We start from the raw sequence: 24,510 nt of genomic DNA, 5'->3' as shown, positions 1-24,510 counted from the left end.
ATAAAGAGCCGTTCAAAAGACTGTCTCTTTGGCTCATTGTTATATTTATTTATTTGTTAGAAGTCAACCAGGGGTAACTCATCAAGGAAGCAATCACTGGTAGCAGTTATAAGATAAGATTTGGATCAGAATAATTCAAACTTACACATCCCACAGATATATATATACTCTATTGGTGGAAAGTATTCTGAAATATTGATTAGAATTTAATTTGGCATTGTAAACATGCCATAAGATGGTGCCAGATCACTATTATGAATTTTTGCCTCACCTAAAAAAAATTGTGGCACTATAAAAACTATGCAGGCTACAGATAACTTCCATGCAGACAACTTTACTGTAAAATCTTCCACTCAAGAACTTTTTATCAATACAGGAAAAAATATAAAAATGAGAAATAACAATAAATATTTATGTATATAAAAAATATAAATACAACTAGGCAAGGCAAGGCAAGGCAGCTTTATTTGTATAGCGCATTTCATACACGAGGGCAACTCAATGTGCTTTACATTAACACATTAAAAGCATTGGAGACATTCAGACAGGCATAAAAGAACATAATTAAAATGACAAATATGATAAAACAGAAAAGAAAAGGAAAATTAGAAATATATTAAAAATTACATTAAAATTTTAATTTAAAGTTGGTTAAAATAATCTAAGATAGGAAGGCAGTGGCAAATAAAAAAGTCTTAATCTTTGATTTAAAAGAGGTGAGAGTTGGAGCGGACCTACAGCTTTCAGGGAGTGTGTTCCAGATATGTGGTGCATAATGACTGAACGCTGCTTCACCATGTTTCGTTCTGACTCTAGGGACTGAAAACAGACCAGTACCTGATGACCTCAGAGGTCGAGGTGGTTCATAAAGTAGTAGCAGATCAGCAATGTATTTTGGGCCTAAACCATTCAGTGCTTTATAAACCATCAGCAGGATTTTAAAGTCTATTCTCTGACAGACAGGAAGCCAGTGTAGAGATCTAAGAACTGGAGTAATGTGGTCTACTTTTTTGGTCCTTGTTAGGACTCGAGCAGCAGCATTCTGTATGAGCTGCAGCCGTCTGATGGACTTTTTAGGGAGTCCTGTAAAGACCCCGTTACAGTAGTCTAGTCTGCTAAAGATAAATGCATGGACGAGTTTTTCTGCATCCTGCTGAGACATAAGTCCTTTAATCCTTGATATATTCTTAAGGTGATAGTAGGCTGACTTTGTAATTGTCTTAATGTGGTTGCTGAAATTAAGGTCTGAGTCTATGACTACACCAAGGTTTCTGGCTTGGTTTGAACATTTCATCATTGCAGATTGGAGCTGAGCAGTAACCTTTAACCTTTCTTCCTTGGCTCCAAAAACAATCATTTCAGTTTTTTCTTTGTTTAACTGAAGAAAGTTCTGGCTCGTCCAGTCATTGATTTGTTCAATGCATTTACTCAGTGTTTGTATGGGACTATAATCCCCTGGTGATATGGTGATGTAAATGTGTGTGTCATCTGCATAGCTATGGTATTTTATTTGGTTGTTTCTTATTATCTGACCTAAGGGGAGCATGTAGATGTTGAATAGTAGAGGCCCCAGAATGGATCCTTGAGGTACTCCACATACGATTTTCATCCGCTCAGATGTGTATTTACCTATAGACACAAAATAGTCCCGGTCATTTAAATAGGACTTAAGCCAATTTAGTACTGCACCAGAGATTCCCACCCAGTTTTCAAGTCTGTCCAGTAGTATCTTGTGGTCAACTGTGTCAAAAGCAGCACTAAGATCAAGTGATACCAAAACTGAAATTTTGCCATTGTCTGTGTTTAAATGAATATCATTGAGGACCTTGACTAGAGCGGTCTCTGTGCTGTGATGTGATCGGAAACTAGAATAAAAATGAGGACATTATAAAAATGTGAATGCAAAATTGAAATACCCCACCTGGGATTTCTACACCTGAACTATTTTACAAACAGGAGCTCAGCTCCACATCAAAACAATATAAACAATAACAAAGTGTAGACAATAAGTGTGAACAAAAGACTTATGGTGCACACAGGTGGCACGTGGAGGCAGCGTGGGCAATCTGCATAGAGAAACGTCTCCCAAATGAATGGCTCGCAACTATGAATTGGTTCTCATCGTTCACATAAAAGAGCCGTTTAAAAGACAGACTCGCTCGCGAATGTCACATCGCTAAAAAATTCACTTTCTGGGTCAGCTCCAGCACAACATGTCTCTACTCTGGGATGATTTATGTAGACAGCTTCCTCCCACATTCTCCCCCCTCATCCTCCCCTCTCTCCCCTCTCTCCCTCAGAGGCAACATGCTGGAAATAACCTGCTGTACCTGCAAAAACAAATGTCATCTCCACAAAAAAAAAAAAATATCAGATAGAATCATGGTGAGGAAACGTGCCTGTGGGGATCTGTGTCTATTTCTGTTGCCTCAGGGCTGTTGTGCTCGAAATCCTTTTATTTGTGAAATCTTTTCATCCTGTGATATCAAACATAGCAAGGAGCCCCTACAGAGCAGCTGATTCGCTGTGCAACACATCCACATTCACACACACACACACACACACACACACACACACACACACACACACACACACACACACACACACACACACACACACACACACAAACACACACACAACTCCAGCATCTGCTTTCAATCAGCTTCACACATTTCACCCCGGCCCCAGATTTCCTTTTCGGTGCTGTGATCTTGTGAATTTGCTTAAAATAACTTTGTGCCCTTGCAGTCAGTTTCCATTAATACAATGAAAAACCCACTTATACACACTGAGCACACTAAAGTTCAAAGAGACTAACCAAAAATATTTAAGAGAGGGGACATGAGGAGTTAGATATTGTTAAAGATTTAGATGAACATCCCTTGGAAACACTGACAGATACATTGTACCAAAAAATCATGGGGATATGCAGTATAGCTGTTACTGTGTTTTGGGCTTCTTAAATAAACACATGGCCTACAAGATTATTTGGTGAATATTGCATATGCTTTATGCACGTCTTTCCACCCTGATGAGATTATCCCGCAGCCTTATGAAAGAGGTCTAAATCCCCCTCTGGCCTGCCCATATTTGTCAAATTGAACCTTCTGGTGGCCTAAACAGATTTATAAGCTGTAGTAATCAACATACTGACCAAAGCCCATGTGGGTTTACAGATTTTGACAAAATATTACAGTGTAAACCAAGACAAACGTTTTCTCGAGTCTGTCCCAACCTACAAGAGGTTATACAGCAGAATTATCCTGATAGTTTATAATCATTTCCGTGGCTCTTTTCAGTTCATGAGGGTGCTCTTATTAGTGAACTTGAAGGTTTCTTTGATATTTCCTAAGTTTAAAACTTTAAAGAATGAAAATGTGCCATAAATAAGACTACAGTGTTTGGGATCGACTGCTTCAGAGCTAAGATTAGCACTCACACAGTGGCAATTTGCCTGCTGTATATGGTGTTTCAATGTTGCAATGCTTACTTACAGGTTTGCAAATTGACGTATTTACCGATCAAACAATCAATCAGTTTTTATTTAATAGTGACAAATCACAACCAAAGTTAGGCTATTCCAAGACACAGCTATCTAGGTAGAACAACATGTTTTGTAACTTACTAGCTGACACAGCTAACATTAGCATTCAACAAACTCCTTTTAGCCAGCATAACACTGTTTGTTGGCTAAAATTAAAGTTAGGCCTAACAGTGCAGTGCTAAATATCAACATTATTACCTAGTATTAAATGGCTAGCGAAAATTATTGTTAGCTAACATGACTGTTAGTTAAAAGATCACAGATTAAATGCTAGCTGTTTTCTAGTGGTAACAAATAACCAATCAAATTTGTCGTAATTTAAAATAGAGTCTGCTGATAGATTTTCACTATCAATTATCCAAGCAAGTTGTCTTTTGTAATTTTAAACCACACAACAGCATTACGCTCTGAGCATATGATACATGGCAGCTGTGATTACGATGAATTAGCCACTAAAATGTGAACTGCCTGATTGGAACTTGCTTTCAACTTAAAACTTTTATATATTATGAATAAACATAAAGTGTTGTAAAGTGTCCTGTTTCCTAATGCGAAGCAAATTTATAACGTGGAAAATATTCTATATTTTCTTTACTATTATCTAAAGCCACTAAATGGAAAATTTTTAGAAATATAAATAATAGACATAATTTGTTTGGATTTAAGTCTGTATTTTTGACACCAGATGGCAGTATAGTCAAACATAAAACCGTTCAGAATGAAACTGAAAGTAAACCTCAGAGAATTAAGCTTCAACTATTGTCAAAAAAATACTTCAAGATATTTATTTTATTTTCATTAAAAGACAAAAGAAATGACACATTTGTATGTATTTTTTAGATTTAATAGGGGCTCCGTTACACTGCTATTTTCATGCACATGTTGCTATGTTTGTCTATAGGAGGTCCTGTTCCACCCACACCATTTTCTTCTGCTCCTCCTGTATTCGGTCTTTGATGACCCTGATGAGATCGTCAGTCCCCGCCCAGGCCTCAGGCTCCAGGCTGGCATAAAGGCAGGGGATGCCCTCCAACTCCTTCTCTTTTGCTCGACACGATTTCACGAACTCTTCCTCCGACTCCACGCGCAGCGGCAGCTTCCTGTGCGATCAGGAAGGAAACAGGTGACTGTGGTAATGTTCACAACACTGATGAGATTCTGTAGATACTTTGCAGCAGTGGTTTGCATGCTTTGTTGTTTTTCTCAGAATGATAACACTACGTATCATGGGTTCAAAGGCTTGTTATCTGTCTAAGGGAACAATGTGCAAAATAATGTGTAGAGCATCAGATGTTTCACCAATAGTTACAGCCATCATAGGCTCTATCACACATGCACTCAAGAGCATCTTAAGACAGCATGCCCCTGACATTTTCCAGAGTTGTCCTTTCACACATGCCCCTCACAGGGACATGTGCCCTGCCACCCCTCAGGAGGTAGGACATGGTGTAAAGAGGATGCTGCAGAAATCACAATGCAACATCAACAACATATCCAAGATGGCTGACTAAACTACGGAGAGTGGCACAGTGATGATAGTTTTTGCCTTTATATCAATGCAATGTGTTATTGACAGTATCAGTGGAATAGTTGAATAGAACATATGAGCAAAGGGAATATGAAGGAACCTCAGTCTGCCTGCTTGCTGTTAGTTCCTCTGAATATTAACTGCTCTGTTCACAGTAGCTCACCCTAACCTCTTGAGTAAATTTGACAAGGCTGTCCAGGTAAGGTGAAAAATTGTGCTGCATGAGTTCACACATGCAGCCCACACAGAAATTCTCAGGGAAGTTTTCAGGAGAGTAGGGCATATGTGAAAAAACGTTTTTATCAACACCTCAGTTTCAGTACGGTGCCACATTTTCACCTCTGTAGACAGGAAAAAGTATTTTTTAGTAACCCTTGACACTGTTGCATGTTCACATATATATTATACAGTCTATGGTTCACACTTGTCTGCAAACAGCTGAATTTTCATGTGCTATACACTTACTGTATATCAACATAAAATGTAAGAAAGACAAACTTTGAAATGGTCCTTTTACTGATTTAATCCTCTGCTAGAATTTGAACAATCTCATGACAAGGAGTGACGTGATGGAATTTGGAAAAAGTGTTGTGGTTTGCAGCTGTGGGAAATTATTTGACTTTGGGTGAGGTTTTGGACCTACCGTAACTTCTTGACATTCTTGTCACAAATCTTGACGTAGATTATGATCGGGTAGATTTCTCTCCGCAGCAGGTCTTTGACACAGCTCAGCTCAGCCTCCAGAAGGCAGTGTTTGCCCTGGTGATAGGTGGAGGAAATTGGCTTGAGAAGCAAATACAGATCTGCATTGTATACTTGTGACTGAAGGCATAGATAAACACACTGCACCCATCTAACACAAACAGAAAAAATACTGTCTTTGAGAATATTTCACTTTCTGTTGAAGGTTATAGCTGAAAAAAACAAAACTGAATGAAGTATGAAAATCACAACTTTCCTCTGAAGGCTAAAGAGAAATTCAATACTTGATTGGTTGAATCCATTAATAAACAACATGAAACAACAAAAAAGGAAATTCTTCCAGATAGTGTGAAGTACTGGAAGACTGGAAACTTGGCTATAAGCTTTAACTGTAATGGGTCATCTTCAAAAAGTAAATACTTATGCGTTATTAGAAATTGGCCTTCTTATCTTTCATGTCAAAGGTGTAAATTAACACTGCAATCACTACTCTATATTACATTTAAAGCTGGCCAGGGACCTGCTAGCTTAACATAGCATAAAGACAGGAAACATGCTGCTGTAAGTGGTTTCAATGTTTCACCCATTGAAACAAAAATAGACGAGAACAACTCAAGCAGCAAGACCAAGTGTTGGAAAAAAATGAAGCAAATGCAGAAGTGCCAAAAACTGCAGTTCCACAAGGGTCCCAATGAGGCTGGCTCCAAAAGCCCAGGAAGTGCCATTAACACACATGTTAAAATGCCCATATTAGAGCAAAATTATACACGTTTCCTGCCTGGAACAAAATAGTTTCTGTCTGAATTGCTCATTTATGTATTTGTACACTCAACTCAGGGAGTGATTGTTGTTTTACAATTGACATATTGTGAAGTTATTAAGACTAAGAGTTTTGCATAGATTTGCAAAATGATGGGCCATGGTCGAGTGGACTGACGAGGGTTGGGCATGATGTAACTGGTTGCTTGGAGGCTAAAGGCCCACTGTAGCTCCACCTCTGTCTCTATCTACTGTAGGCTGGCTACATTCATGCTTTATACAGACTATGAGAAACATTGCATTAATAAGCTTTGCCTTCATAATAGTATGAATTCTAATTATTTCTGTTTACTTTAACATTCTATATCAAATTTTTTATCCTTTATGCATTTTCATCAGGAAGCAAAAATGTTCCTGTTACCATGGAATTAAATACAAGCAAGGTTTGCTCCTTGCATTTTCAGTTGATGTTAAGAATTGTAGGTGTTTCTTTATACTCTTCAAACATTATTTCAGAGAGCTGTTTTCTTACAGTCCTTGCCATGCCATCGTTGCCATTGCCATTGGATTGTCTTCCTTGATGTAACTCTTATCAACCATGATACTATGGTGAATAAATAATCAGATAAAATCCCAGTCCATGCCTCTTGGTGCCATTATTGATCACCAGAAGAAAACATCTCACACTATCACCTCTGCTACATCTGTACCTTCAAGATATAAGCAAGCATTTCTAATTTTTTTATGATGTATTTGTAAAAAAGATCTAAAAAGATCTAAAACAAAAGTTAATGAATGCAAATGGACACACATGGACAAAGATGTGGCAAGAAACCTGTGCAAGTAAGTTATTTATGGTGTTTAATGTTTGGACTGTCTTAAACTAATTCTTTCTCTGGGACATTGCTTTTGAAATCCACCAATATAAAAGTGAACAATTGCTTACCTTAGCAGCAACAGCTTCTATGTTTTCTCGTGTGATGCATTCAAATGTGGCGTGTTTCTCTTTGTAGTGAATGAAAGGCTCCACGTTCTGTTTCAGATGAAACTCCTCTTTGGAAAGGGTGTCTGAACCAAGAAAATACACAAAAGAGTAAAATACAAAAGTAAAGGGAGAAAGAAAATGTCAAAATTCTAAAAAATAGAAAGCATCAAAAGCATTGTGTCTTTTTTTATTCATGATCACTACAGCACAGTTTTTAAAGGAGAACTGAAAATGTTGATGCTTTTGCCCAGGGGAATTTAAGTAAATTGTAGACAAGATGTTTCACTCTGTTCAGCTCTGCTCGTCCTCAGCTGGTCTGTCACAGACGAGAGAGATAACTGACCTTATTCACATGCAGGTCATAATATTCTGACATCACCATCAGGAATTGGAAGCTGAAATGTTGTTATAATGTCTTACTGCTGTGTTCTAGGTTGTCATATAGAGGTGAAAATATGGATGAACATCAGCCATATTTCAACTTAAAACCACATATTGGATAACTCATAAAACACAGTTATAAAGTTACATTATCATTAAGCTACTTTCTAGCTAATCGTATTGTTAAATAGGGAATGGGTGATTGCTAGCACTTGCTGTTGTCTGATGTTAGTTAGTGAGTGATCAAAAATTTAGTTTTAAGTGAAAAATGGAAGATTTTCTCTCTGGATTTTCACTTTCCATTGGTTGCTTATTAAACTGATTTTGCAAAAATAAATATTAAAACTGCATTTTAGCCTGAAAATAGCCACTGTGTCAATATGGGATATTCATAATTTTATTTATATATTTTCATACGATATATTTCAGTTTTTTGCTGTTTTAATTTTTATGTTTTGTTATTTTTCTTCCAATATTGTTTTATTTCCTTTAATTTGTATTTCTCAAAATTCAATGTAAAGTGCTTTGTAACTCTTTTTCTTATTATCACTATTATCATTATTATTATTATGATTATTATTATATTCTTCTTCTTCTTCTTCTTCTTCTTCTTCTTCTTATTATTATTATTATTATTATCTTATTATTATTATTCTTATTATTCTTATTAATATACTACAATTATTGTTATTATTAATAATAATAACAACAACAACAAAAACAACAACAACAATAATAATAATAATAATAATATGGTGAATAATAGTTTTGAAATAACTAGCAACTTCCATCAAACAACATTTAGTCAGGAGATACGGTCCTGTTGTCTAAATGGGGATTTGAATTTCCTCTGTGTCATCATCAGCATACATCATCATCGTAATTATCAACTAGGCCATCTTCAGTCCTGCCTCCGCTGTCTCTCTGGTTACACTGCTTAACATTTACACCACAGTGCAACACAACACCTGATCTGAATCCCAATGGGAGCTTTCTTTGTTCTCCCTGCACTCCCTGACTTCTTGGTTCCTGTATTCCCAGAGACAAAAACACAGGGGGGAAAAGAAAAGACCAACAAGGTGGACTCTTTCCTTTGTAGTGAGGCTGCTCATTCCTGTCATTCACTGACCTGGTTTACAGATATCAAAGTCCATGGCTCCCCCCATGTTGAGGATTTTCTGGATAATGGTTTTAGCGAGAGCAGTGGGAGTGAACAGGACTGGTCTTTTCCTCTGGGTCCTCTGAGGGGTGACGGGACTGTAGGGGACCAGGTTCAAGCCCCTGCTCAGATCACTGTCTGGGTCTCCAGCCTCTGTTCACAACACAGACACAAAAAGATAAAAAACCATTTGAGCATGAGGTAGAGGTGCTGTGGGTTACTGACCTTATAGTCCATGCAAATTAAAACGTTGAGCTAACTTGCTTATTTTATGAACTAACCTACAACACCATTTCCCACTTTTACCACTTCCCGGTCCACTAATACTACTAATAATAATTCAACACCTTTCAACTGTCACTGGTTACACACCTGCAATCATTTTCAATTAATCAATCTTTATTTGTATAGCGCCAAATCACAACAAACATTATCTTAAGACGCTTTTAAAGCCATAGCAGGTCTAGACCGTCTCCATGTTATATTATTAACAAAGACCCAACATCAAGACAGGATCAGATCCAGTCCCCTCTTACTGACAGGACTTGATCCTATCTCATCTTAATCCACCATGAGCATTTCACCTTGCAGTATTAAGCTAGTTACAGCGGCAAGGACAAACTTCCTTTAAGCAGGCAGAAACCTCGAACAGAACCAGACTTATGTTAGAGGCCTAGATGAAAAACTTAGAATTAAAATGATAAATTGTCTCAGTGGTAATATGTTCAGTTTCAATTGCTTGAGGGGAAAATTCCATAGTAAGAGATCGGATCTTCTAAACTCTGTGTGGGGGGGGGGTTCTTTGAAATTGCTTTATAAATAAGAATATAGTGCTGATGTTGCCTTATTGACGGAGCAGGGAGGCCAGTTTTTTTTATATAGAAGACAGTGATGTGTCCCGTAGCTGTCTCTGGTAATAAGTGTCAAGTGAAGTGCCCTCCTCTAAATTACATCCCCATAATCCTTGGCTCCTCTTCAGTCATTCTGCTTCTAGTGAATAAATTAAAGTGTGGAGTTGTGTTTTTATATTATTTTACGACACATCTCACAATAGATCTGTTTTACTGACATGTCTGGATGCTGCTTTTGACTGTGTTTGTCTGCTTGTTTTCTTTGTGTAACTTAATAGGCTGTAAACTCAATTGCTCCTCTGGGATGAATAAAGTTGTCTCAATCTTTATCATTTCATTCATTAGTTATACATCAAGGGTCACTGCACATTCTTTTCACTCTCAGGCCTTCCTTGAACGGGAAAACAGAAAAAGGAAATGGCTTTCACAACTTTTCTGACAGTTTCCTTTTTTTTTTTTTTAGCTGAAACTTCAGCTTCCACTTCCAGCTTCATTCATCGTGCTAACTTTGAAGGGCATTCAGTATTTTGCTGTGGTTAGACTTCATTATCTTTCTCATACACTCCCCTGACTTCACTCTAAACAACCACTTCAAATTAAACTGTGAGCACTTATATTTGGAACTCAGTTCAAACTCTAAATTTTTTTTAAATTGTAGTGCAAGAGCTTCTTTTGATTGAGCAAACTCTCAGTGGACTAAGCAGTAATTTACTATTTCTAGATGGTTCCTCTGAATGATCACCCCCTGCATCACTCTGTACTCACCTTCTGGTCTCAAAAGCATCTCAAAGCCGGGTCGGGGCAGTGTGGTGCTGCCTGAGTGGACGATCCTCACGCGCTCGCTGCTGTTCATTCGCTTGTACTTGATATCGACCCTGCTGACAAACTACAATAACAACAGACACAGATATAAACTGGTAAAATCTGTTCAGGGATGCTGCACTGTGTTTTCTTGCTCTTGCAATCACTAGTGTACATTTATTTTTTGACAAAGACTGAGCATTGATGATGCAAAATGAAACCTGTGTTATTACGTTTGTTGTACAGGTTTAGTTTGCGTGGTGTTACCTGAAGTATCTGAGTGAGAAAGATGCTGGCTCTGGAAAGTCGTGGGCTGGCTTTGGGGTCAGGAGAGTGACTGATCTCTTCTGGCAGCAGGATGCTCTACAAGGGCAGAAACACACAATATCAAAACTGTAACATTTGGTGTATAAAACAGAATCTTAATGCCTTTTTTGTAATCTTAAAAGTGAGGTGTGTTTGTGTGTGCCACCGTAAAAGGACATTAAAGTTATACTCTACTCTACTCTACTCTACAGTCTTGAAATATGAAAAAAAAATATGCACAGATAATGATAAAAGACAGCAGAAGAAAATAGAAGGAAAATAATAAATTAGTGATGATGACTGGGACCAAAGAGTAAAACTTTAAGATGAATTATATCTGGAGAAATAGTAAAACGAAAAAAAGTTATCACTGTTTTGTGCAAAATTTAAATATTGAGTCAGCAAAATAGAAGTTTAAAACAAGCTAAAGCTCCAGTGAAGAACTTTCAGTTTGTACCGATTTTGGCACCTCCTGTTGACATAGCGGTACAACGAAACAAAATATGTCACCCTGTTTCATGTAACCACTCAAATGTATGAGTCATCTGAAATCATGGCCTCGAAAAATGTAAATCAAGTCTGTTACTGCAGGGCACGGTTAATCACGCTGACTGACACATATCCTCCACTAACTGTTTCAGACATTAAAAGAGCTACATAGAAAAAAACAGTCTCTATGTTGATGCTCTCGCCATAAAAGGAACACTTGGTTCATTTCATTCTTTCAGAATTAGCTAAAAACTCCTCACAGGAGCTCTAAATAACTGACATGTTTCACAATAAAATAGCACTGCGTGATAAAAAATACACCTTATAGGGTTAAAAGAAATACATGTGGTGTTAGGGCTTTTGCTTTCCCCAGGTGGCTGTGTGTTTTAGGTATATTAATGTTCTCTTTTTATATGTATGTGTTGGATTTTTTAGTTTAGTTTTTTAAAAAAAAGAGGAAATGATTGAGGAGGTTTCTTACCCTACTGTTGCGACGGTTTTCATTCTCTTCTTTCCCCCCTCGGCACACTAACCTCTGAATCTTCACAAGGAGCAGCTGCTGGGCCCTGCATTCACACACAGTAACACACATTTATGTATTAACACACACCTCATAAATGTATCAAACTCAAGATTCTACATGGAAGCTACGTGTTCTATCATTTACAGCTACTTCCTGTGTTTTTTTTGGAGAAAACAGGTAGTGGGACTTGGGTGTTAAAATGTTCACGAGACAAGCTGTGTGTTTGTCAGTGGGTTTTTTTTTTCTCTGCATTTGACAGCTTAAAGAAGCTTAAGTGAAAGCAAATGTAGGTCCCTTGAGACCCCTTTGAAAATTTGCATAGTGAACAACACTTACATCAACTTTTCGTTATGCTCTGTATCCTGCAGCACTAAAGCAGAACAGATACATCACACTCGTTTACACCCAGCAATAAATAGCTCCTCGGCATGTCAGCACAAATGCCTCATATCAAACACAACCCGCAGTTGTAACAGAACTTCACTTTTACCTTGAGTTGCTAGGTATGCTGCCACGGTCTGGAAGGTCTACGCCGGTGTAGGGGTCGACACGAGCACAGATCCATTCACAGCGTCCCTGGTGCCAGGTGTCCAGTACATGCACCACCTCATCACAGCGCACACTCAGAGAGCAGCTGTCTGATTGGCCCGAGATGTTGAGGTTGACTCGGATGTAGAAAGAGTCACCTGAGGCCAGTTTGCCATCTGCTACGTCCCTCTGAAGACGGCGGTAAGCTGGCGTACACACGTAATCAAATTAATCACATAAAGTTTAGTACATATGGATTCATTTGATAGTAGAACATTTAATTTTTCTAACAAAGAAATCTAACTAGGCAAGAGGCATTTTATGAGCTAGGCTGTAGATACCACAGGGACGTCTTAGTATAAGTATTACTTCAATTAAAGCTCCTGTAATAATTTAACAGTGTGAGTTTATACTAATGTTTCTTCATTATCAAAACCAAGCAGGCAAGATCATGAGCAATGAGACAGATCACATCTTTAAAATTACTTTTAATGTGTGTAACTGCTGCTGCTGCTGTGGGGTAGGTGTCAGATGAAGTGGTAAACTACAGGCTGCCAAACAGACCTTTTTTTTTCATGGTATAAACGCCTAGACAGCTACATGAGATTTTTTTTTATTTTAAAACAGAACAAACATGTACAAGAACAGGGATAGAATAACATCTCCCACTTGAACGACATATTTCTAGAGCTCACTCTGGTGACTTGCTGCAGTATAGATCTTAAGCCTGCCTCCTACATGTAATCAGATGGGACATGGATCAAAATAGAAAATTAAAATACCTGTCAATTTTTTCTGAAACAAAGTTTCTCACATTCTAGTTAGTGCTCATCAAACTAATGAATTTGCATGTGTTTGTTTTTTATGGAGAAGTTTAGTTTTGATTAGTTATTTGATATTAAAACGATACGTTCTGTCAGCTCTGTTGATAAATGGAGCTCTTGCAGCGTTCAGATTCACACAGTGGAGGAAGAACGGTAAGAGAAAAAGTAACAAACACTAATACAGTAGTCATTGAACTTTACAGAACTGTGGGTGTCCGACTCAAATCCACACAAGAATCTGTTCTGCTGTGGGCTGTACTGACCATCATTGTCTTTATTGGTAAGTTAAATACATGTTTTGGTTAGAGGAAGGGGTGTGACATCAATCACATGGCTCCAAATTATGCCATCAGCTCAATATGTCAGTGCCAGTGAAGGTGGTATTTTGGCTTCACTTCTTACAATGGGAGTAGATGGAGGCACCCCATGCATAATAATAAGCACGCAATACTATGATGGACCTGTGCTGATAATCTATACATCAGCGTAACATGTAGTGTGATACTGCTGAAGAAATGTACACTTACAGTCATAGTTGGCTCGATAGTGCAGCCTGACTGATCCAGAGCAGTGCTGCAGCGTCCACTGGGCTTCTTCCTGAGTGCTGGTATCCAATGAAATGCTTTGGTTCTCGCCGCGGATGCACCCCTCGAGCTGGTCAGCCCAAAACAGACAAATGGTGAGTATAAGTGAAGATTTTTGTTTGTTTCTATGACTGCTTTTGACAGTCTCACAAACTTGTTCACTAATGGTGGTTGGAAAGGTAACTCTAAACAAGCATTGAGAATAGAAAATAAAGGGTTAGGCCAAAAATAAAGTTCAATGCCTTCCCTATTTTCCTTCCTAAATACCTTTCTCATAGATGATCTTTTCCCATTTTGCAGCAAGTGATTTTAGATAGAATTTTAAAAAGTATCTCAGTGAACTTTACTCGTCATTTTAATCAATGAAGACAGTGATCTACGTACCAACAATAGATGGTGGCCCTCTCGTAGCCCCACCTTCTCTGCCGTGGAGCCCGACTCAACAGAAGAGATAAAGATCCCGCTCTCGTTACCCCCTACCAGAGTGATGTCCTTCATGAGGTTGTCGCCCAACAATGACAGCTCCTGAACCGGCTTCAGTGAGGAGCTGATCCTGGAGAAGGAGGACAGAGATGGACGGAACGGCCTGCCAGCAGAAATACACAAAATTAAAAAAATTCACACATGAAATGTTGAATAGGTGACAACTTAAATAAACACATACACACAAAAGACTTCACTAGTTACATGTTTTGCTTTCAGTTTTATCCTCTATATCCACACAGTGGCCGTTATCTTCTTATGTCAAACTCAGGTTGGGGAGCCAAAAAACTGTTGTGATGTAGTGCTGGGATCCAGATCCCAAAATGTTTTATTACATAATTATTAATTACTGGGTATCTGACAAATCATTTTACTTCTACTGCTTGCTACTGCTGATTAGCAACTGAAAAAACACATGAAGTAAAAATTCAGAGAAAAATCCAACTATATTTGGTAACCCATTAGCTTATTTTGGACAAAAGCTAGCTTTAGCCACTTGCTAGGTCATACTACAGTGTGGTAGGAAGCTTCTAAAAGCTAATATTACTTAGTTTTTTAAGTTATATTTTTGGGCATTTTCACCTTTTATGTATAGGACAGCTGAAGAGAGAAAGGAACTGTGGGGAGTAGAGAGTGGGGGAGGACATGCAGCAAATGGTTGAGGGTGGAATTGAACCTGCAACCTCTGCGATGAGCACTAGGCTAACGATGCCCCCTAATTTTACTATTTACCAGTCAGATAGGAAATGCATTAATTCCCAGCTCATGTAATGTTAGCTAGCTATGGAGTGGCGGATTGTTAATCATCACGTGCTGTTATTTTACTGTAGCTAATGAATAATTGAACATGTTTTTTTACAAACACAAGTCTGGTTATATCTTTCAAGGTGGTAATATAAGTATTCAACCTTTTTTTAAGCCTAACTTATATTAGCTAAGCTAACTACAAAGCTAAGGATATCACCAGCTGGGAAGTAGTTTAATGCTAGCATTAGCTGATGTCTAACGGTAGCTAATTGGTAACAAAACATTCTATTTTCTCTGATCATTAATCAGGAAGTAATACAATAATCAGGATTGGTCAGTTTCTCTACAAACATTGAACACAACAGTGTGTTCTTATAAGGGTATTTAGGCCTCCCACACTAAGTGTGACGTCAGAGGAAATGGGCGCCTTTTGATATTTCTGCTTGCGTGTCTGTACTGTACCTCTCCAGGGAGAGTTTCCTAAAGATATTGTTGACTTGCTCGAGGTCGTAAGTGTCCATGCTTTCCGACTGATGGGACGAGGAAGAGGAGTGGACAGAAGGTGGACCACGCTGTACTCCTTCCTCTAGAAAGGGGAAATAAGAGACATTCATCGATAGACATTGATCATTTTTTGGCAAGATAACTTTTAGGCAACGCATAAAAGTATGACTTACCAATATCCATTTCCATGATGTCACTTTCAAAGTCTGAGAGACTGAAAGAGACCAAACATTGAAACCATTCAGTTGGAAATTAATACAAATGCAATTAATGTGGCTCACAACCATCTACATCTATGTTATATAATGTAAATTATATTAAAAATAACCAGTTAAATAAAAATAACAATAAAATAAAATAAAGTAAATATACAAATGATACAAAAACATCAACAGTCAGAGTTTGTAAAAATGCAGAAGAATTAAGCTAAAATGTAGACTCCAGAAAAAAGAAAAATTTAAGAAAATTCAGGGTAGGTTCTGTTAAAAAAATCTGGGTTATGGTAATAACAATAAAGGGTATTTTTTATAAATGTCTGCCATTAAAGTATTTGTAGAATGGTGAAATCAAATTTTGCTAGCCAAATTCTCCCAATTTTTCATTGATTATAATAATAATAATAATAATAATAATAATAATAATAATAATAATAATAATAATAATAATTCATAGAATTGATATAGCGCTTTTCTAAGTACTCAAAGTTGCTTGTAGGTATCTAAAGCATACATACAACTGATGTGTGTGGATTGATTGATTATGGTATGGTGTACCTGCGGGGGTGAAAGTCATTTTCCTTCTCCCTCTCTCGGCGGTAAAGTGATGACTTATCCGGCGGCTCAGGAAGTATAGACAAAATGCTATCGTTCCGGTAACGCAACTGGAAATGAGCAAGCAAACAAAACACCAGTTACAGATCCAGAAACTCCAGTTGTGTCTTTGCATTGATCAATTTTCTATCCAAAACCTACTTTAATGAGTGAACTGGAGCTTAACTGCAATCTTCTGCTAATAGATAAGCAAGAGTAATATTTTCTAATCTCAGAATAAGAGAATACTCACCATATTTGGCCTGTTGGACGGTTCCACTATCGGGAGGGGAATAGAGGGGAGAGTTGAGGAAAATGAGGAAGAAAGGATGGGAGCAGAGGAGAGTGGGTATGTGGGGGACATCAGAAAGCTGGGAGAAGCGGGGAGAGAGTAGCTTTTGACGTTTGAGTTTGGTGTCTGGATCTCCAAACAATCTCCTCCGTTGACTGACAGAGCTGAAAGTGGGAGACAAATGTGTAAGAACTGACATGAAGTAGTTGAAATGGCAGAGGGAACTGCAGGAATGAACTGGGTCACATTGTGTTACCTGCAGGCTGACCTCCTTCTGACTCGGTTTGAAGGTCTTTGGGTACGCAGACTGGAGACTTGACCCTCATCTAAAATACCCAACACAAAGTCTTTTAGTTTCTGCAGACATACTGCAGCATCCAGTTGATGTAATGCAACTTTTAAGACATTATCATTTCAGTTTTCTGATAACTATATGACTGAGGAGACAATAGAGAGTGAAAAATGGAGGCATATTAAAAAAACAACAACATAATTTTATAACTTATCAGCCGCCAACTTTTTTTTTTTAAGCCTTTGAGTAACATGGATATCTTAATTTTAGTCATTTTTATGGGCTGAAAGAAGCTGGAAGCTTTGATGCCTGAGTTAATTTGTTTAGCAGGTTTCAGGTTAATATCAATTAGGATTACAAGGTGTCATTTGATCGTCTAGATGATTGAGAAACTGAGCAATGGTCCTGAAAAAGTGTGGTGGCTGGAACTTGATGTTTTGTTTTGCTCTCATTAAGTTGTTGTGGAAGTTTTTGGCCAACCATCCTCTTATATCATCCAGACATTTTGCACGGGCAGCAGGTCTGGTTTGATCAATGTTTTGAATTGGGAAGTAAAGCAGGGCGTCATCTGCATAGCAAATACATGACACTTTTACTTAGTGGAAACAAATTAACCTTGTGGGAAGAGTGAAGGAGGCATGGTTAAGGGTTAGAAAATTCTGTAAGTGATGATTCACCAACATTTTTAATAACTGTTTTGCCTCCTTGCCTGAGTTTGCCCTCAGCCATTTTCTGCGAAGTGAAGTGGTGGACTTTTTACTCAGACATTGACACATATCATTTTCTCACCAGGTTTCACAAGGCCGAGTGTAAATAAGCCAGCTGTTATCATCTGATTCAGGCTAGGCTGAGATTTAGTTTGTGACAGCAGTTTGATGCCGTTAAAGCTCGCCATCCATCTAGTTTAAAACAATCAGTCTCTACTTATTGAACCCTTTCTTTCTGTTAGTGTGGAAAACCAGAAATCAAGATTTTTATCTTTAGTTGTTTTGAGAAAAAGCTTTTATTTTCTCTTTATGAAAGACTAATTCTTCCCTTAAAAAAGAGGGCATGGCTGGAGAGATTGGCCCTTAATAATGCCATTTATTGGATGCCGGTCCAATCAATGAAAAATATAGGTTAAATTATTATCTTTGATTTGATGAACCCACACATGCATGGGATTAATCATATTATGACTTCAGCAATTATTTTTAATAGATCGAATTGGGACCAAATAAGGAGGGTGTTAATAATTGCATGGTTTTGTGATGAATAGGAACTATTTCAATTCATTTTAAGTTTGATACACTATTTCATAAAGTCAAACGTATGTAAATATGAGTGTGAGAATTCATCAATGTCCCACCCCTGCTTTGAGGTTGGGTCTGCGTTTGAGACGAGGCTCGTCAGTGAAGAACTCGGGTGACTCATCACTGGACCATTCTGATTGGCTAGGGATGGGTTTTAACTCCTCCCCCTGAGAGATAATAGTCGGAGGCAAGTCTCTCGGCAGACTCTGAAAAAAAGAAAGAAAAAATGAAGTCAAGTATCTGCAAAACTAAAACTCCAAACACATGTTAATGGAGGTTGAATCCATACTTAAAGATGTTTGTTAACCATTTGAACTCATTTACCCCAACTTGGTCCAAACAAATGTCCTTGGATAGCCGTCGCATGCGACACTCCAAAGTGACCAGCTTGGCTTCTTTGCGAACAATCTCTATATGAAGTTCATCGCTCTTCTCCTCCAGCTCTCGGATCTGCTTGCGATATTTATCTTTGTCAAGAAGACTCTGGGAAAACTGGTGCTGGGCCTCGTCTCGAGCTCGAAACGCCTGCACGACAATTTAAAAAAAAGACAATTTAAATTAAAAAAAAAACACACTAAAATGGGAAAATGTGCACATACAAGAAATCTGTGTGTGAAGAAATGTGTGTGTGCTTTCACCTGATCCCGCTCCTTCTCCACCTCATCCAGCTGTATGCTGATAGTGTCCATGCGATTGCGGTACATCTCACAGTCCTTCTGCAGAGTGGAGCTCTTCAGCTCTAAGTCCTCCTTCTCCTCCAGGTACTACACAAATACACACACAAAAAGAAAACACAAGTAGTGTTAGTCATTGTTTGTTCAACAAAGGCAGATTCAGGAAGAGAAACAGAGGGAGAAAAAAGAAAGACCAGATTACATAAAGGGAAAGGACTCAGAAGGAAGTTTCTGCACAGGGTGTGCCAATGATTGTCTCATGGGTATTAGGCTCCCTGGTCATGTGCTGTGTTTCTGGAGTGTATTTTTGTAGCCTTTGTGGGTCATACAACAATAACCTTAATTACAAGAGAACTTTTCAAAATGTAAGTTAAAGAGTGTTTCACATATACACCAAAATAAAACAGCTAGAAATGTCTCTAGTATCAAAACTACTAAAGCTACTTATAATACAGGTACAGATAAGGAAATAAAAAGAGACAAATAGAAATATATGTATCAAACACAATCACACACTTCAAGAGAGTTTAAAAAAAACAACCAGACCCAGACGGCTTATCTAACTTCCACATATTGCGTTCTTCATGTGAGTTTGTGCTTGCTTGTGTGTTTGTTGTGTGTGTTTTCTGTACTTTGTCTCGTAGTTCCTCTGCCTGTCGGACTTCTTCGTGGAGGTTGTACAGGCGGTTGACAAGATCCTGTCGGTCATCCAGTGCTTCCTGCCTGTCGTGCTCCAAAATGTCGAGGATGGCCTTGTCTGATTCAGGTAGGGGGCCAGGCTGTGTATTAAAAGCATACACATGAACATGAACAGTTACTGGCTGATGATTCTGAGTCAAGTAACCCTAACCAGAGTCCCAGGGATTTGAATGGTGCTAATACCCAACAAGCGTTAAAGCACTTTTAGTCTTTCAGTTCATTGTTTTGGTTTTAACGTCATGGACTATTCTATGGATTCAGCTGTTTTCAAAATGTTCAACCGGACTTTACCCAGACTTTTTCCTGCCAGCCCCCCAGAGAAATTTCTGCATAAAGTTGATCCCACGTGAGAATGCAGCAGGAAATATTCACCAAAAAAAAAGCAGTGATGATTTGGCAGGCAGATTAATCAGAGGGGGAACCAGAACCAGGGCTAAAAGAAAAGGTTTGAGTACAATTCTTAACAGGGCCACAGCGTTCGCTCACTCTGTCGCCGATATAAATAAAACACTGATTAAGTGTGTAACAACGTACTTGTATGATGGACTGAAGCTCCTGTAGTTTGATCTTGAGCATTTCATTCTCTCTCTCCAGCTCAAAGATCTGCTCTCTCCTCGGCCGGTTCTCGATGTCGTTCTTCAGCTTAAGACTCTGCCTCCTCTCCATCTTGCACTCCTCCTCCACCTTGTTCAGTCTGTGCTTCAGTTGATCGATCTTAACATACACACAAAACCAGAAGCTTGAAATAGATGCTCAAATTGTACTACTTCAATAACAAGGTGTGGATGTGTCTGTTCTCCATATTAACCTCCAGCTGCAGGTCTCGGCTCCTCATCACGGCCATGTTTTTCTCCTCGCTCAGCGTGGCATACCTCATGGCCAGTTTGTAGTTTTCATCTTTAACTCTCAGCAGCTCGTCACTGTAGGTGTTTCTTTCCTCTCTCAACTTATTGTACCCTGAAAAACCAACAATTGTAATTAATAAAATTATCTTACACAGCTTTTTTAATATTCACCCCGCTATGGTAAATTTGCATAACCACCTGCTTACTATACATTATCCCCTACATGATGTTTCACACATAAGTTCATGTATAACAGCTTGGTTTGTCAAACTGAATTAAAAAGTACTTGTGATAAAGAAAGAAAACCTTAAAGCTAGGGTTGGTAGTCACAGAAAACTAGCATGAATTTGAATTTAGCATTTCCTGTTTACCATTTGATTGGTTTCATAATTTGGCTCCTGATGGCAGGGATTGGTTGGTGTTTTCCCAGGTTTACTCCGGCTGTAGATAGCAGCTTTTTCCCACTCTTTTTTAAGAACACATGATGTATTGATTGCCATCAAGACATAAAGATCATTTTAACCAGTATAACAAAAGTGTATCTAAATCTGACTGCCAACCCCAGCATTAACAGGTTGACCTAAACTGAACAATATACTTATATTAATCATTATATCTTTTTATATAACCAAACATTTCTATTTCACTTTGGGATTTTTTTTTTTCAATTATTAGTCCTTTCTACTTAAGCTAAACGGCTGCTAGCTAGTTAGATCTTATTAGCTACATATAGCAACATCAGTTTTGAGACAAATACTAAGACTATTTTATTTGCCACTGCCTTCCTATCTTAGCTCATTTTAACTAACTATAAATGCAAATTTTATTTTTAACATATTTCTAATTTTCCTTTTCTGTTCTATTATATTAGTCATTTTAATTATGTTCTTTTGTGCTTGTCTGAATGTTTCAAATGTTTTTAATGTTTTAATGTAAAGCACATTGAGTTGCCCTGGTGTATAAAATGCGCTATACAAATAACGTTGCCTTGCCTTGCCTTGCCTTGAGTTATAATGAATCAACCAAGTGTCTTTTTACAAATCTAAACCTTAAGTATATCCCTTTAACTTTAAAATACAGTAACTAAACTTATTCAGCTCGGAGCCTGAGCCTAACAAACCACCTTATGCTACCAAGCTAGCTGGCTTACTGAAGTTGGCAATGTTAGCTAACTCTGTTGAACTCAAACAGACACATACAAAGATTCTGTACCTTTTGGGCTTAATTTAAAGCAATAAGTATTTTTCTCAAATATTTGTACTCCACTAGTTTCCACAGTATTTATTGTAAACAAACAGAAGCAGCACCTGTTGTGAATAGTTTACCTAAATGTACACCTTTGCCTCATTAACACTTTAGTTAAGAGTTGATTCAGGTCAGAGGTAAAATATTCAGCACATATACAGACATGATTTTAAAACAGGAAGCTTGTTTCCGTGCACACTTTGAGAATGTCAGAGAATTGAGAAATAACCTGGAAAGAACATTAAGTTCACTACAGGCATTAAGCATTTGATTCAACAGGAATGTACCAGGTTCACCACTTGCAGGTTTCAACTACATCGGACACAATGAGACCACACTGCCCTAGTTTCATGACAAAAACACAGTTTTGGTTGTCTCTTTTGCCACCCTTAATAAACTGATATGTGGTTTACCAAGTACGAGAAAACCAGCCAGTGCGGTATGATGTAGTTTCATTACATGTCAGAGAGTTTTTGTTTGGATTTGAGACACTAATCATCTATTATTAGTGCTTGGACACCTAATGTGCTACTTTACACTACTAATATCAATCTAAAGTCTTCAACATACAGCACATACACCAAAACAGAGAGGAGTGTGTATGTAATGATCAGAAATTATGTAAAATATTGTATTTTACTCTGTTGGAAGGCCTGAAGCTCCTGATTGGCCAGCCGCAGCTTCTTCTGCTCGTCCTCCAGAGTGCAGTTCTTCTTGCTTAGCTCGACCTGCTGCAGAGTCTTGACTTTTGACTGTTGCTGCAGCTTCATCACCTCATTCATGAGGAACTGTGTCAGGCCCTCATGACCCTCCTCCACTGCAGAGATGAAGCAGAGGCAGAAGGTAAAAGACTAAAACAATCGATTTAGTGTACTGCAGAATCTAAAACTCATTGTGTAACAGGTTGTGCTGCCAGTTTCTCTGGGGAAATAAAGAAGTACTGTCCATACAACCAGCTGCACTGTAATGAAAGGTAAAAGTTGTGAGTCTGTGCTGATATAAATTACAGTGTGTGCCTCACCCACGATGGTGGAGAAGCGTCGTGTGGGCTCCTTTCCGGTGACCAGCTTGTACTGGTCTGGGTAGTAAAACTCCAGACTCTCCAGAAACGCCACATACCCACGTTCCCCTTTAGTTCGGAGGATGTCGAGTAGGCGGCCTGGAGGGGGATAAGTTCAATCAATCAATCATTCAATCATTCAATCATTCAATCAATCAATCAATCAATCAATCAATCAATCAATCAATCAAGCAATCAAGCAATCAATCAATCAATCTTTATTTGTATAACGCCAAATCCCAACAAACGTCTTCTCAAGACACTTTTAAAACATAGCAGGTCTAGACTGTACTCTGTGTTATTATTATTATTATACAAAGACCCAACATCAAGACAGGATACGATCCAGTCCCCTCTTACAGACAGGACTCAGTCTGATTTCATCTTAATCCACCATGAGCATTGCACCTTGCAGAATTTAGCAAGTAGCAGTGGCAAGGAAAAACGGCTTTTTAACAGGCAGAAACCTTGAGCAGAACCAGACTCATGTTAGACAGACATCTGCCTTGACCGAGTTGGGGTTGGAAAGAGGGATCGAGGAGATTAAGAGAGAGAGAGAGAGCGATGATAGTGATGAGACGGACAGTAGTAGTTATAGCAGCTGGAGTCCGACACGTCCGTATCAGCTGGAATATGGTACATCCACAGCAGCAGGACATCTACAGCAGCATGTTCATAACATTATTTTATGACTTATGTTCATTTCAGATGTAAAATCCTTTAAGAATTTAAACAGGTTTATTCTCGACTTAGTTTTGTCCCTTTTGGTTTTTCTACTCTATGTTTTTATTTTCTTCCCTCGATCACTCTCAGATGGTCTTAGAATGCAGCTGAAGCTCAAGAAAGGGAAATAATACAACACAGATTCTGGCCTCCCTGCCAGTAGGGTAGTTCTCGAGTCCAGGACCTGATATTCAGGACTAATGACTCGACTTTGACTCAAGTATGATGACTCAGACCATACTCAGGCAGTTTCTGACAGGATAAAGAGAAACTATGAATCAGGTTTTTTTCTTTCAAAGATTTTACAGTAATTGCAACAGTTCAACATGTTGGATATGTAAAGGACCGGGTAATGAATTAGGTACAACAAAGAAACAAGCGCACACATCCCTCTACTTACTTGTGCGGTTTGCTTTGGAGACGAGCACCATGGATGTTAGGATTTCATCCTCGTCCTGTACGTCCAAGACTTTGCACTGGCGAAGGTACGGGGTAAGTTTCGAAGGGGTGATGTTGCGACACAGCTCGTAACGTTTGCACTCCACCTTCTCCCACATCACCTCCACATCGTTCTCCATCTCTGACACCCTGAAAAGCAGCGGATTCCTCAGGGTTATACAATACTATTATGGGATACATGTGACTTTGCATTATTAAAAGGGGGTACATTGTCACCTGACAGGTACATACGTCTATTAAAGTAAGTTCTTGATGATGGTGGGAAACGCTTCAGTGTTCAAGAGGTTACATTCAACATAACTGTTTGTAAAGGTACAGACAAATGACCTTATTTGTTTAAGATCTCAAGATACATTTCTTTAGAAAGTTACTAAGAAAAGTCTTAGTAAGAATTATGACGTGTTATCAAACCACAGAAATGT

General features: G+C 38.4%; 1 protein-coding gene across 2 annotated transcripts in view; it reads right to left on the bottom strand.

The window, feature by feature from the left end:
• Positions 1-4,313: 4,313 nt before the first annotated feature.
• card11 (caspase recruitment domain family, member 11) overlaps positions 4,314-24,510 on the bottom strand; it is a 30,822-nt gene continuing 10,625 nt past the window's right edge. For both annotated transcript variants that reach the window (XM_034711968.1, XM_034711969.1), the window contains exons 2-25: positions 24,030-24,217; positions 22,868-23,005; positions 22,487-22,663; positions 20,565-20,713; positions 20,291-20,470; positions 19,690-19,836; positions 19,022-19,147; positions 18,708-18,908; positions 18,440-18,589; positions 17,056-17,125; positions 16,761-16,963; positions 16,472-16,578; positions 15,872-15,912; positions 15,657-15,780; positions 14,349-14,550; positions 13,908-14,034; positions 12,519-12,762; positions 11,987-12,071; positions 10,978-11,073; positions 10,675-10,795; positions 9,029-9,211; positions 7,480-7,601; positions 5,716-5,831; positions 4,314-4,644 (exon numbers count right to left, since the gene is read on the bottom strand). In XM_034711968.1, coding sequence (XP_034567859.1) covers positions 4,440-4,644; positions 5,716-5,831; positions 7,480-7,601; positions 9,029-9,211; positions 10,675-10,795; positions 10,978-11,073; positions 11,987-12,071; positions 12,519-12,762; positions 13,908-14,034; positions 14,349-14,550; positions 15,657-15,780; positions 15,872-15,912; positions 16,472-16,578; positions 16,761-16,963; positions 17,056-17,125; positions 18,440-18,589; positions 18,708-18,908; positions 19,022-19,147; positions 19,690-19,836; positions 20,291-20,470; positions 20,565-20,713; positions 22,487-22,663; positions 22,868-23,005; positions 24,030-24,207 — 3,492 coding nt within the window. In that variant the 5' untranslated portion in view covers positions 24,208-24,217 and the 3' untranslated portion in view covers positions 4,314-4,439. The remainder of the gene's footprint in view (positions 4,645-5,715; positions 5,832-7,479; positions 7,602-9,028; positions 9,212-10,674; positions 10,796-10,977; positions 11,074-11,986; positions 12,072-12,518; positions 12,763-13,907; positions 14,035-14,348; positions 14,551-15,656; positions 15,781-15,871; positions 15,913-16,471; positions 16,579-16,760; positions 16,964-17,055; positions 17,126-18,439; positions 18,590-18,707; positions 18,909-19,021; positions 19,148-19,689; positions 19,837-20,290; positions 20,471-20,564; positions 20,714-22,486; positions 22,664-22,867; positions 23,006-24,029; positions 24,218-24,510) is intronic.

Source organism: Notolabrus celidotus, chromosome 20 (genome assembly GCF_009762535.1).
Source record: "Notolabrus celidotus isolate fNotCel1 chromosome 20, fNotCel1.pri, whole genome shotgun sequence".
NCBI lineage: Eukaryota > Metazoa > Chordata > Actinopteri > Labriformes > Labridae > Notolabrus > Notolabrus celidotus.
The sequence above is the reverse complement of the archived record's forward strand: the minus strand, read 5'-3'. Positions and strand labels throughout refer to the sequence as shown.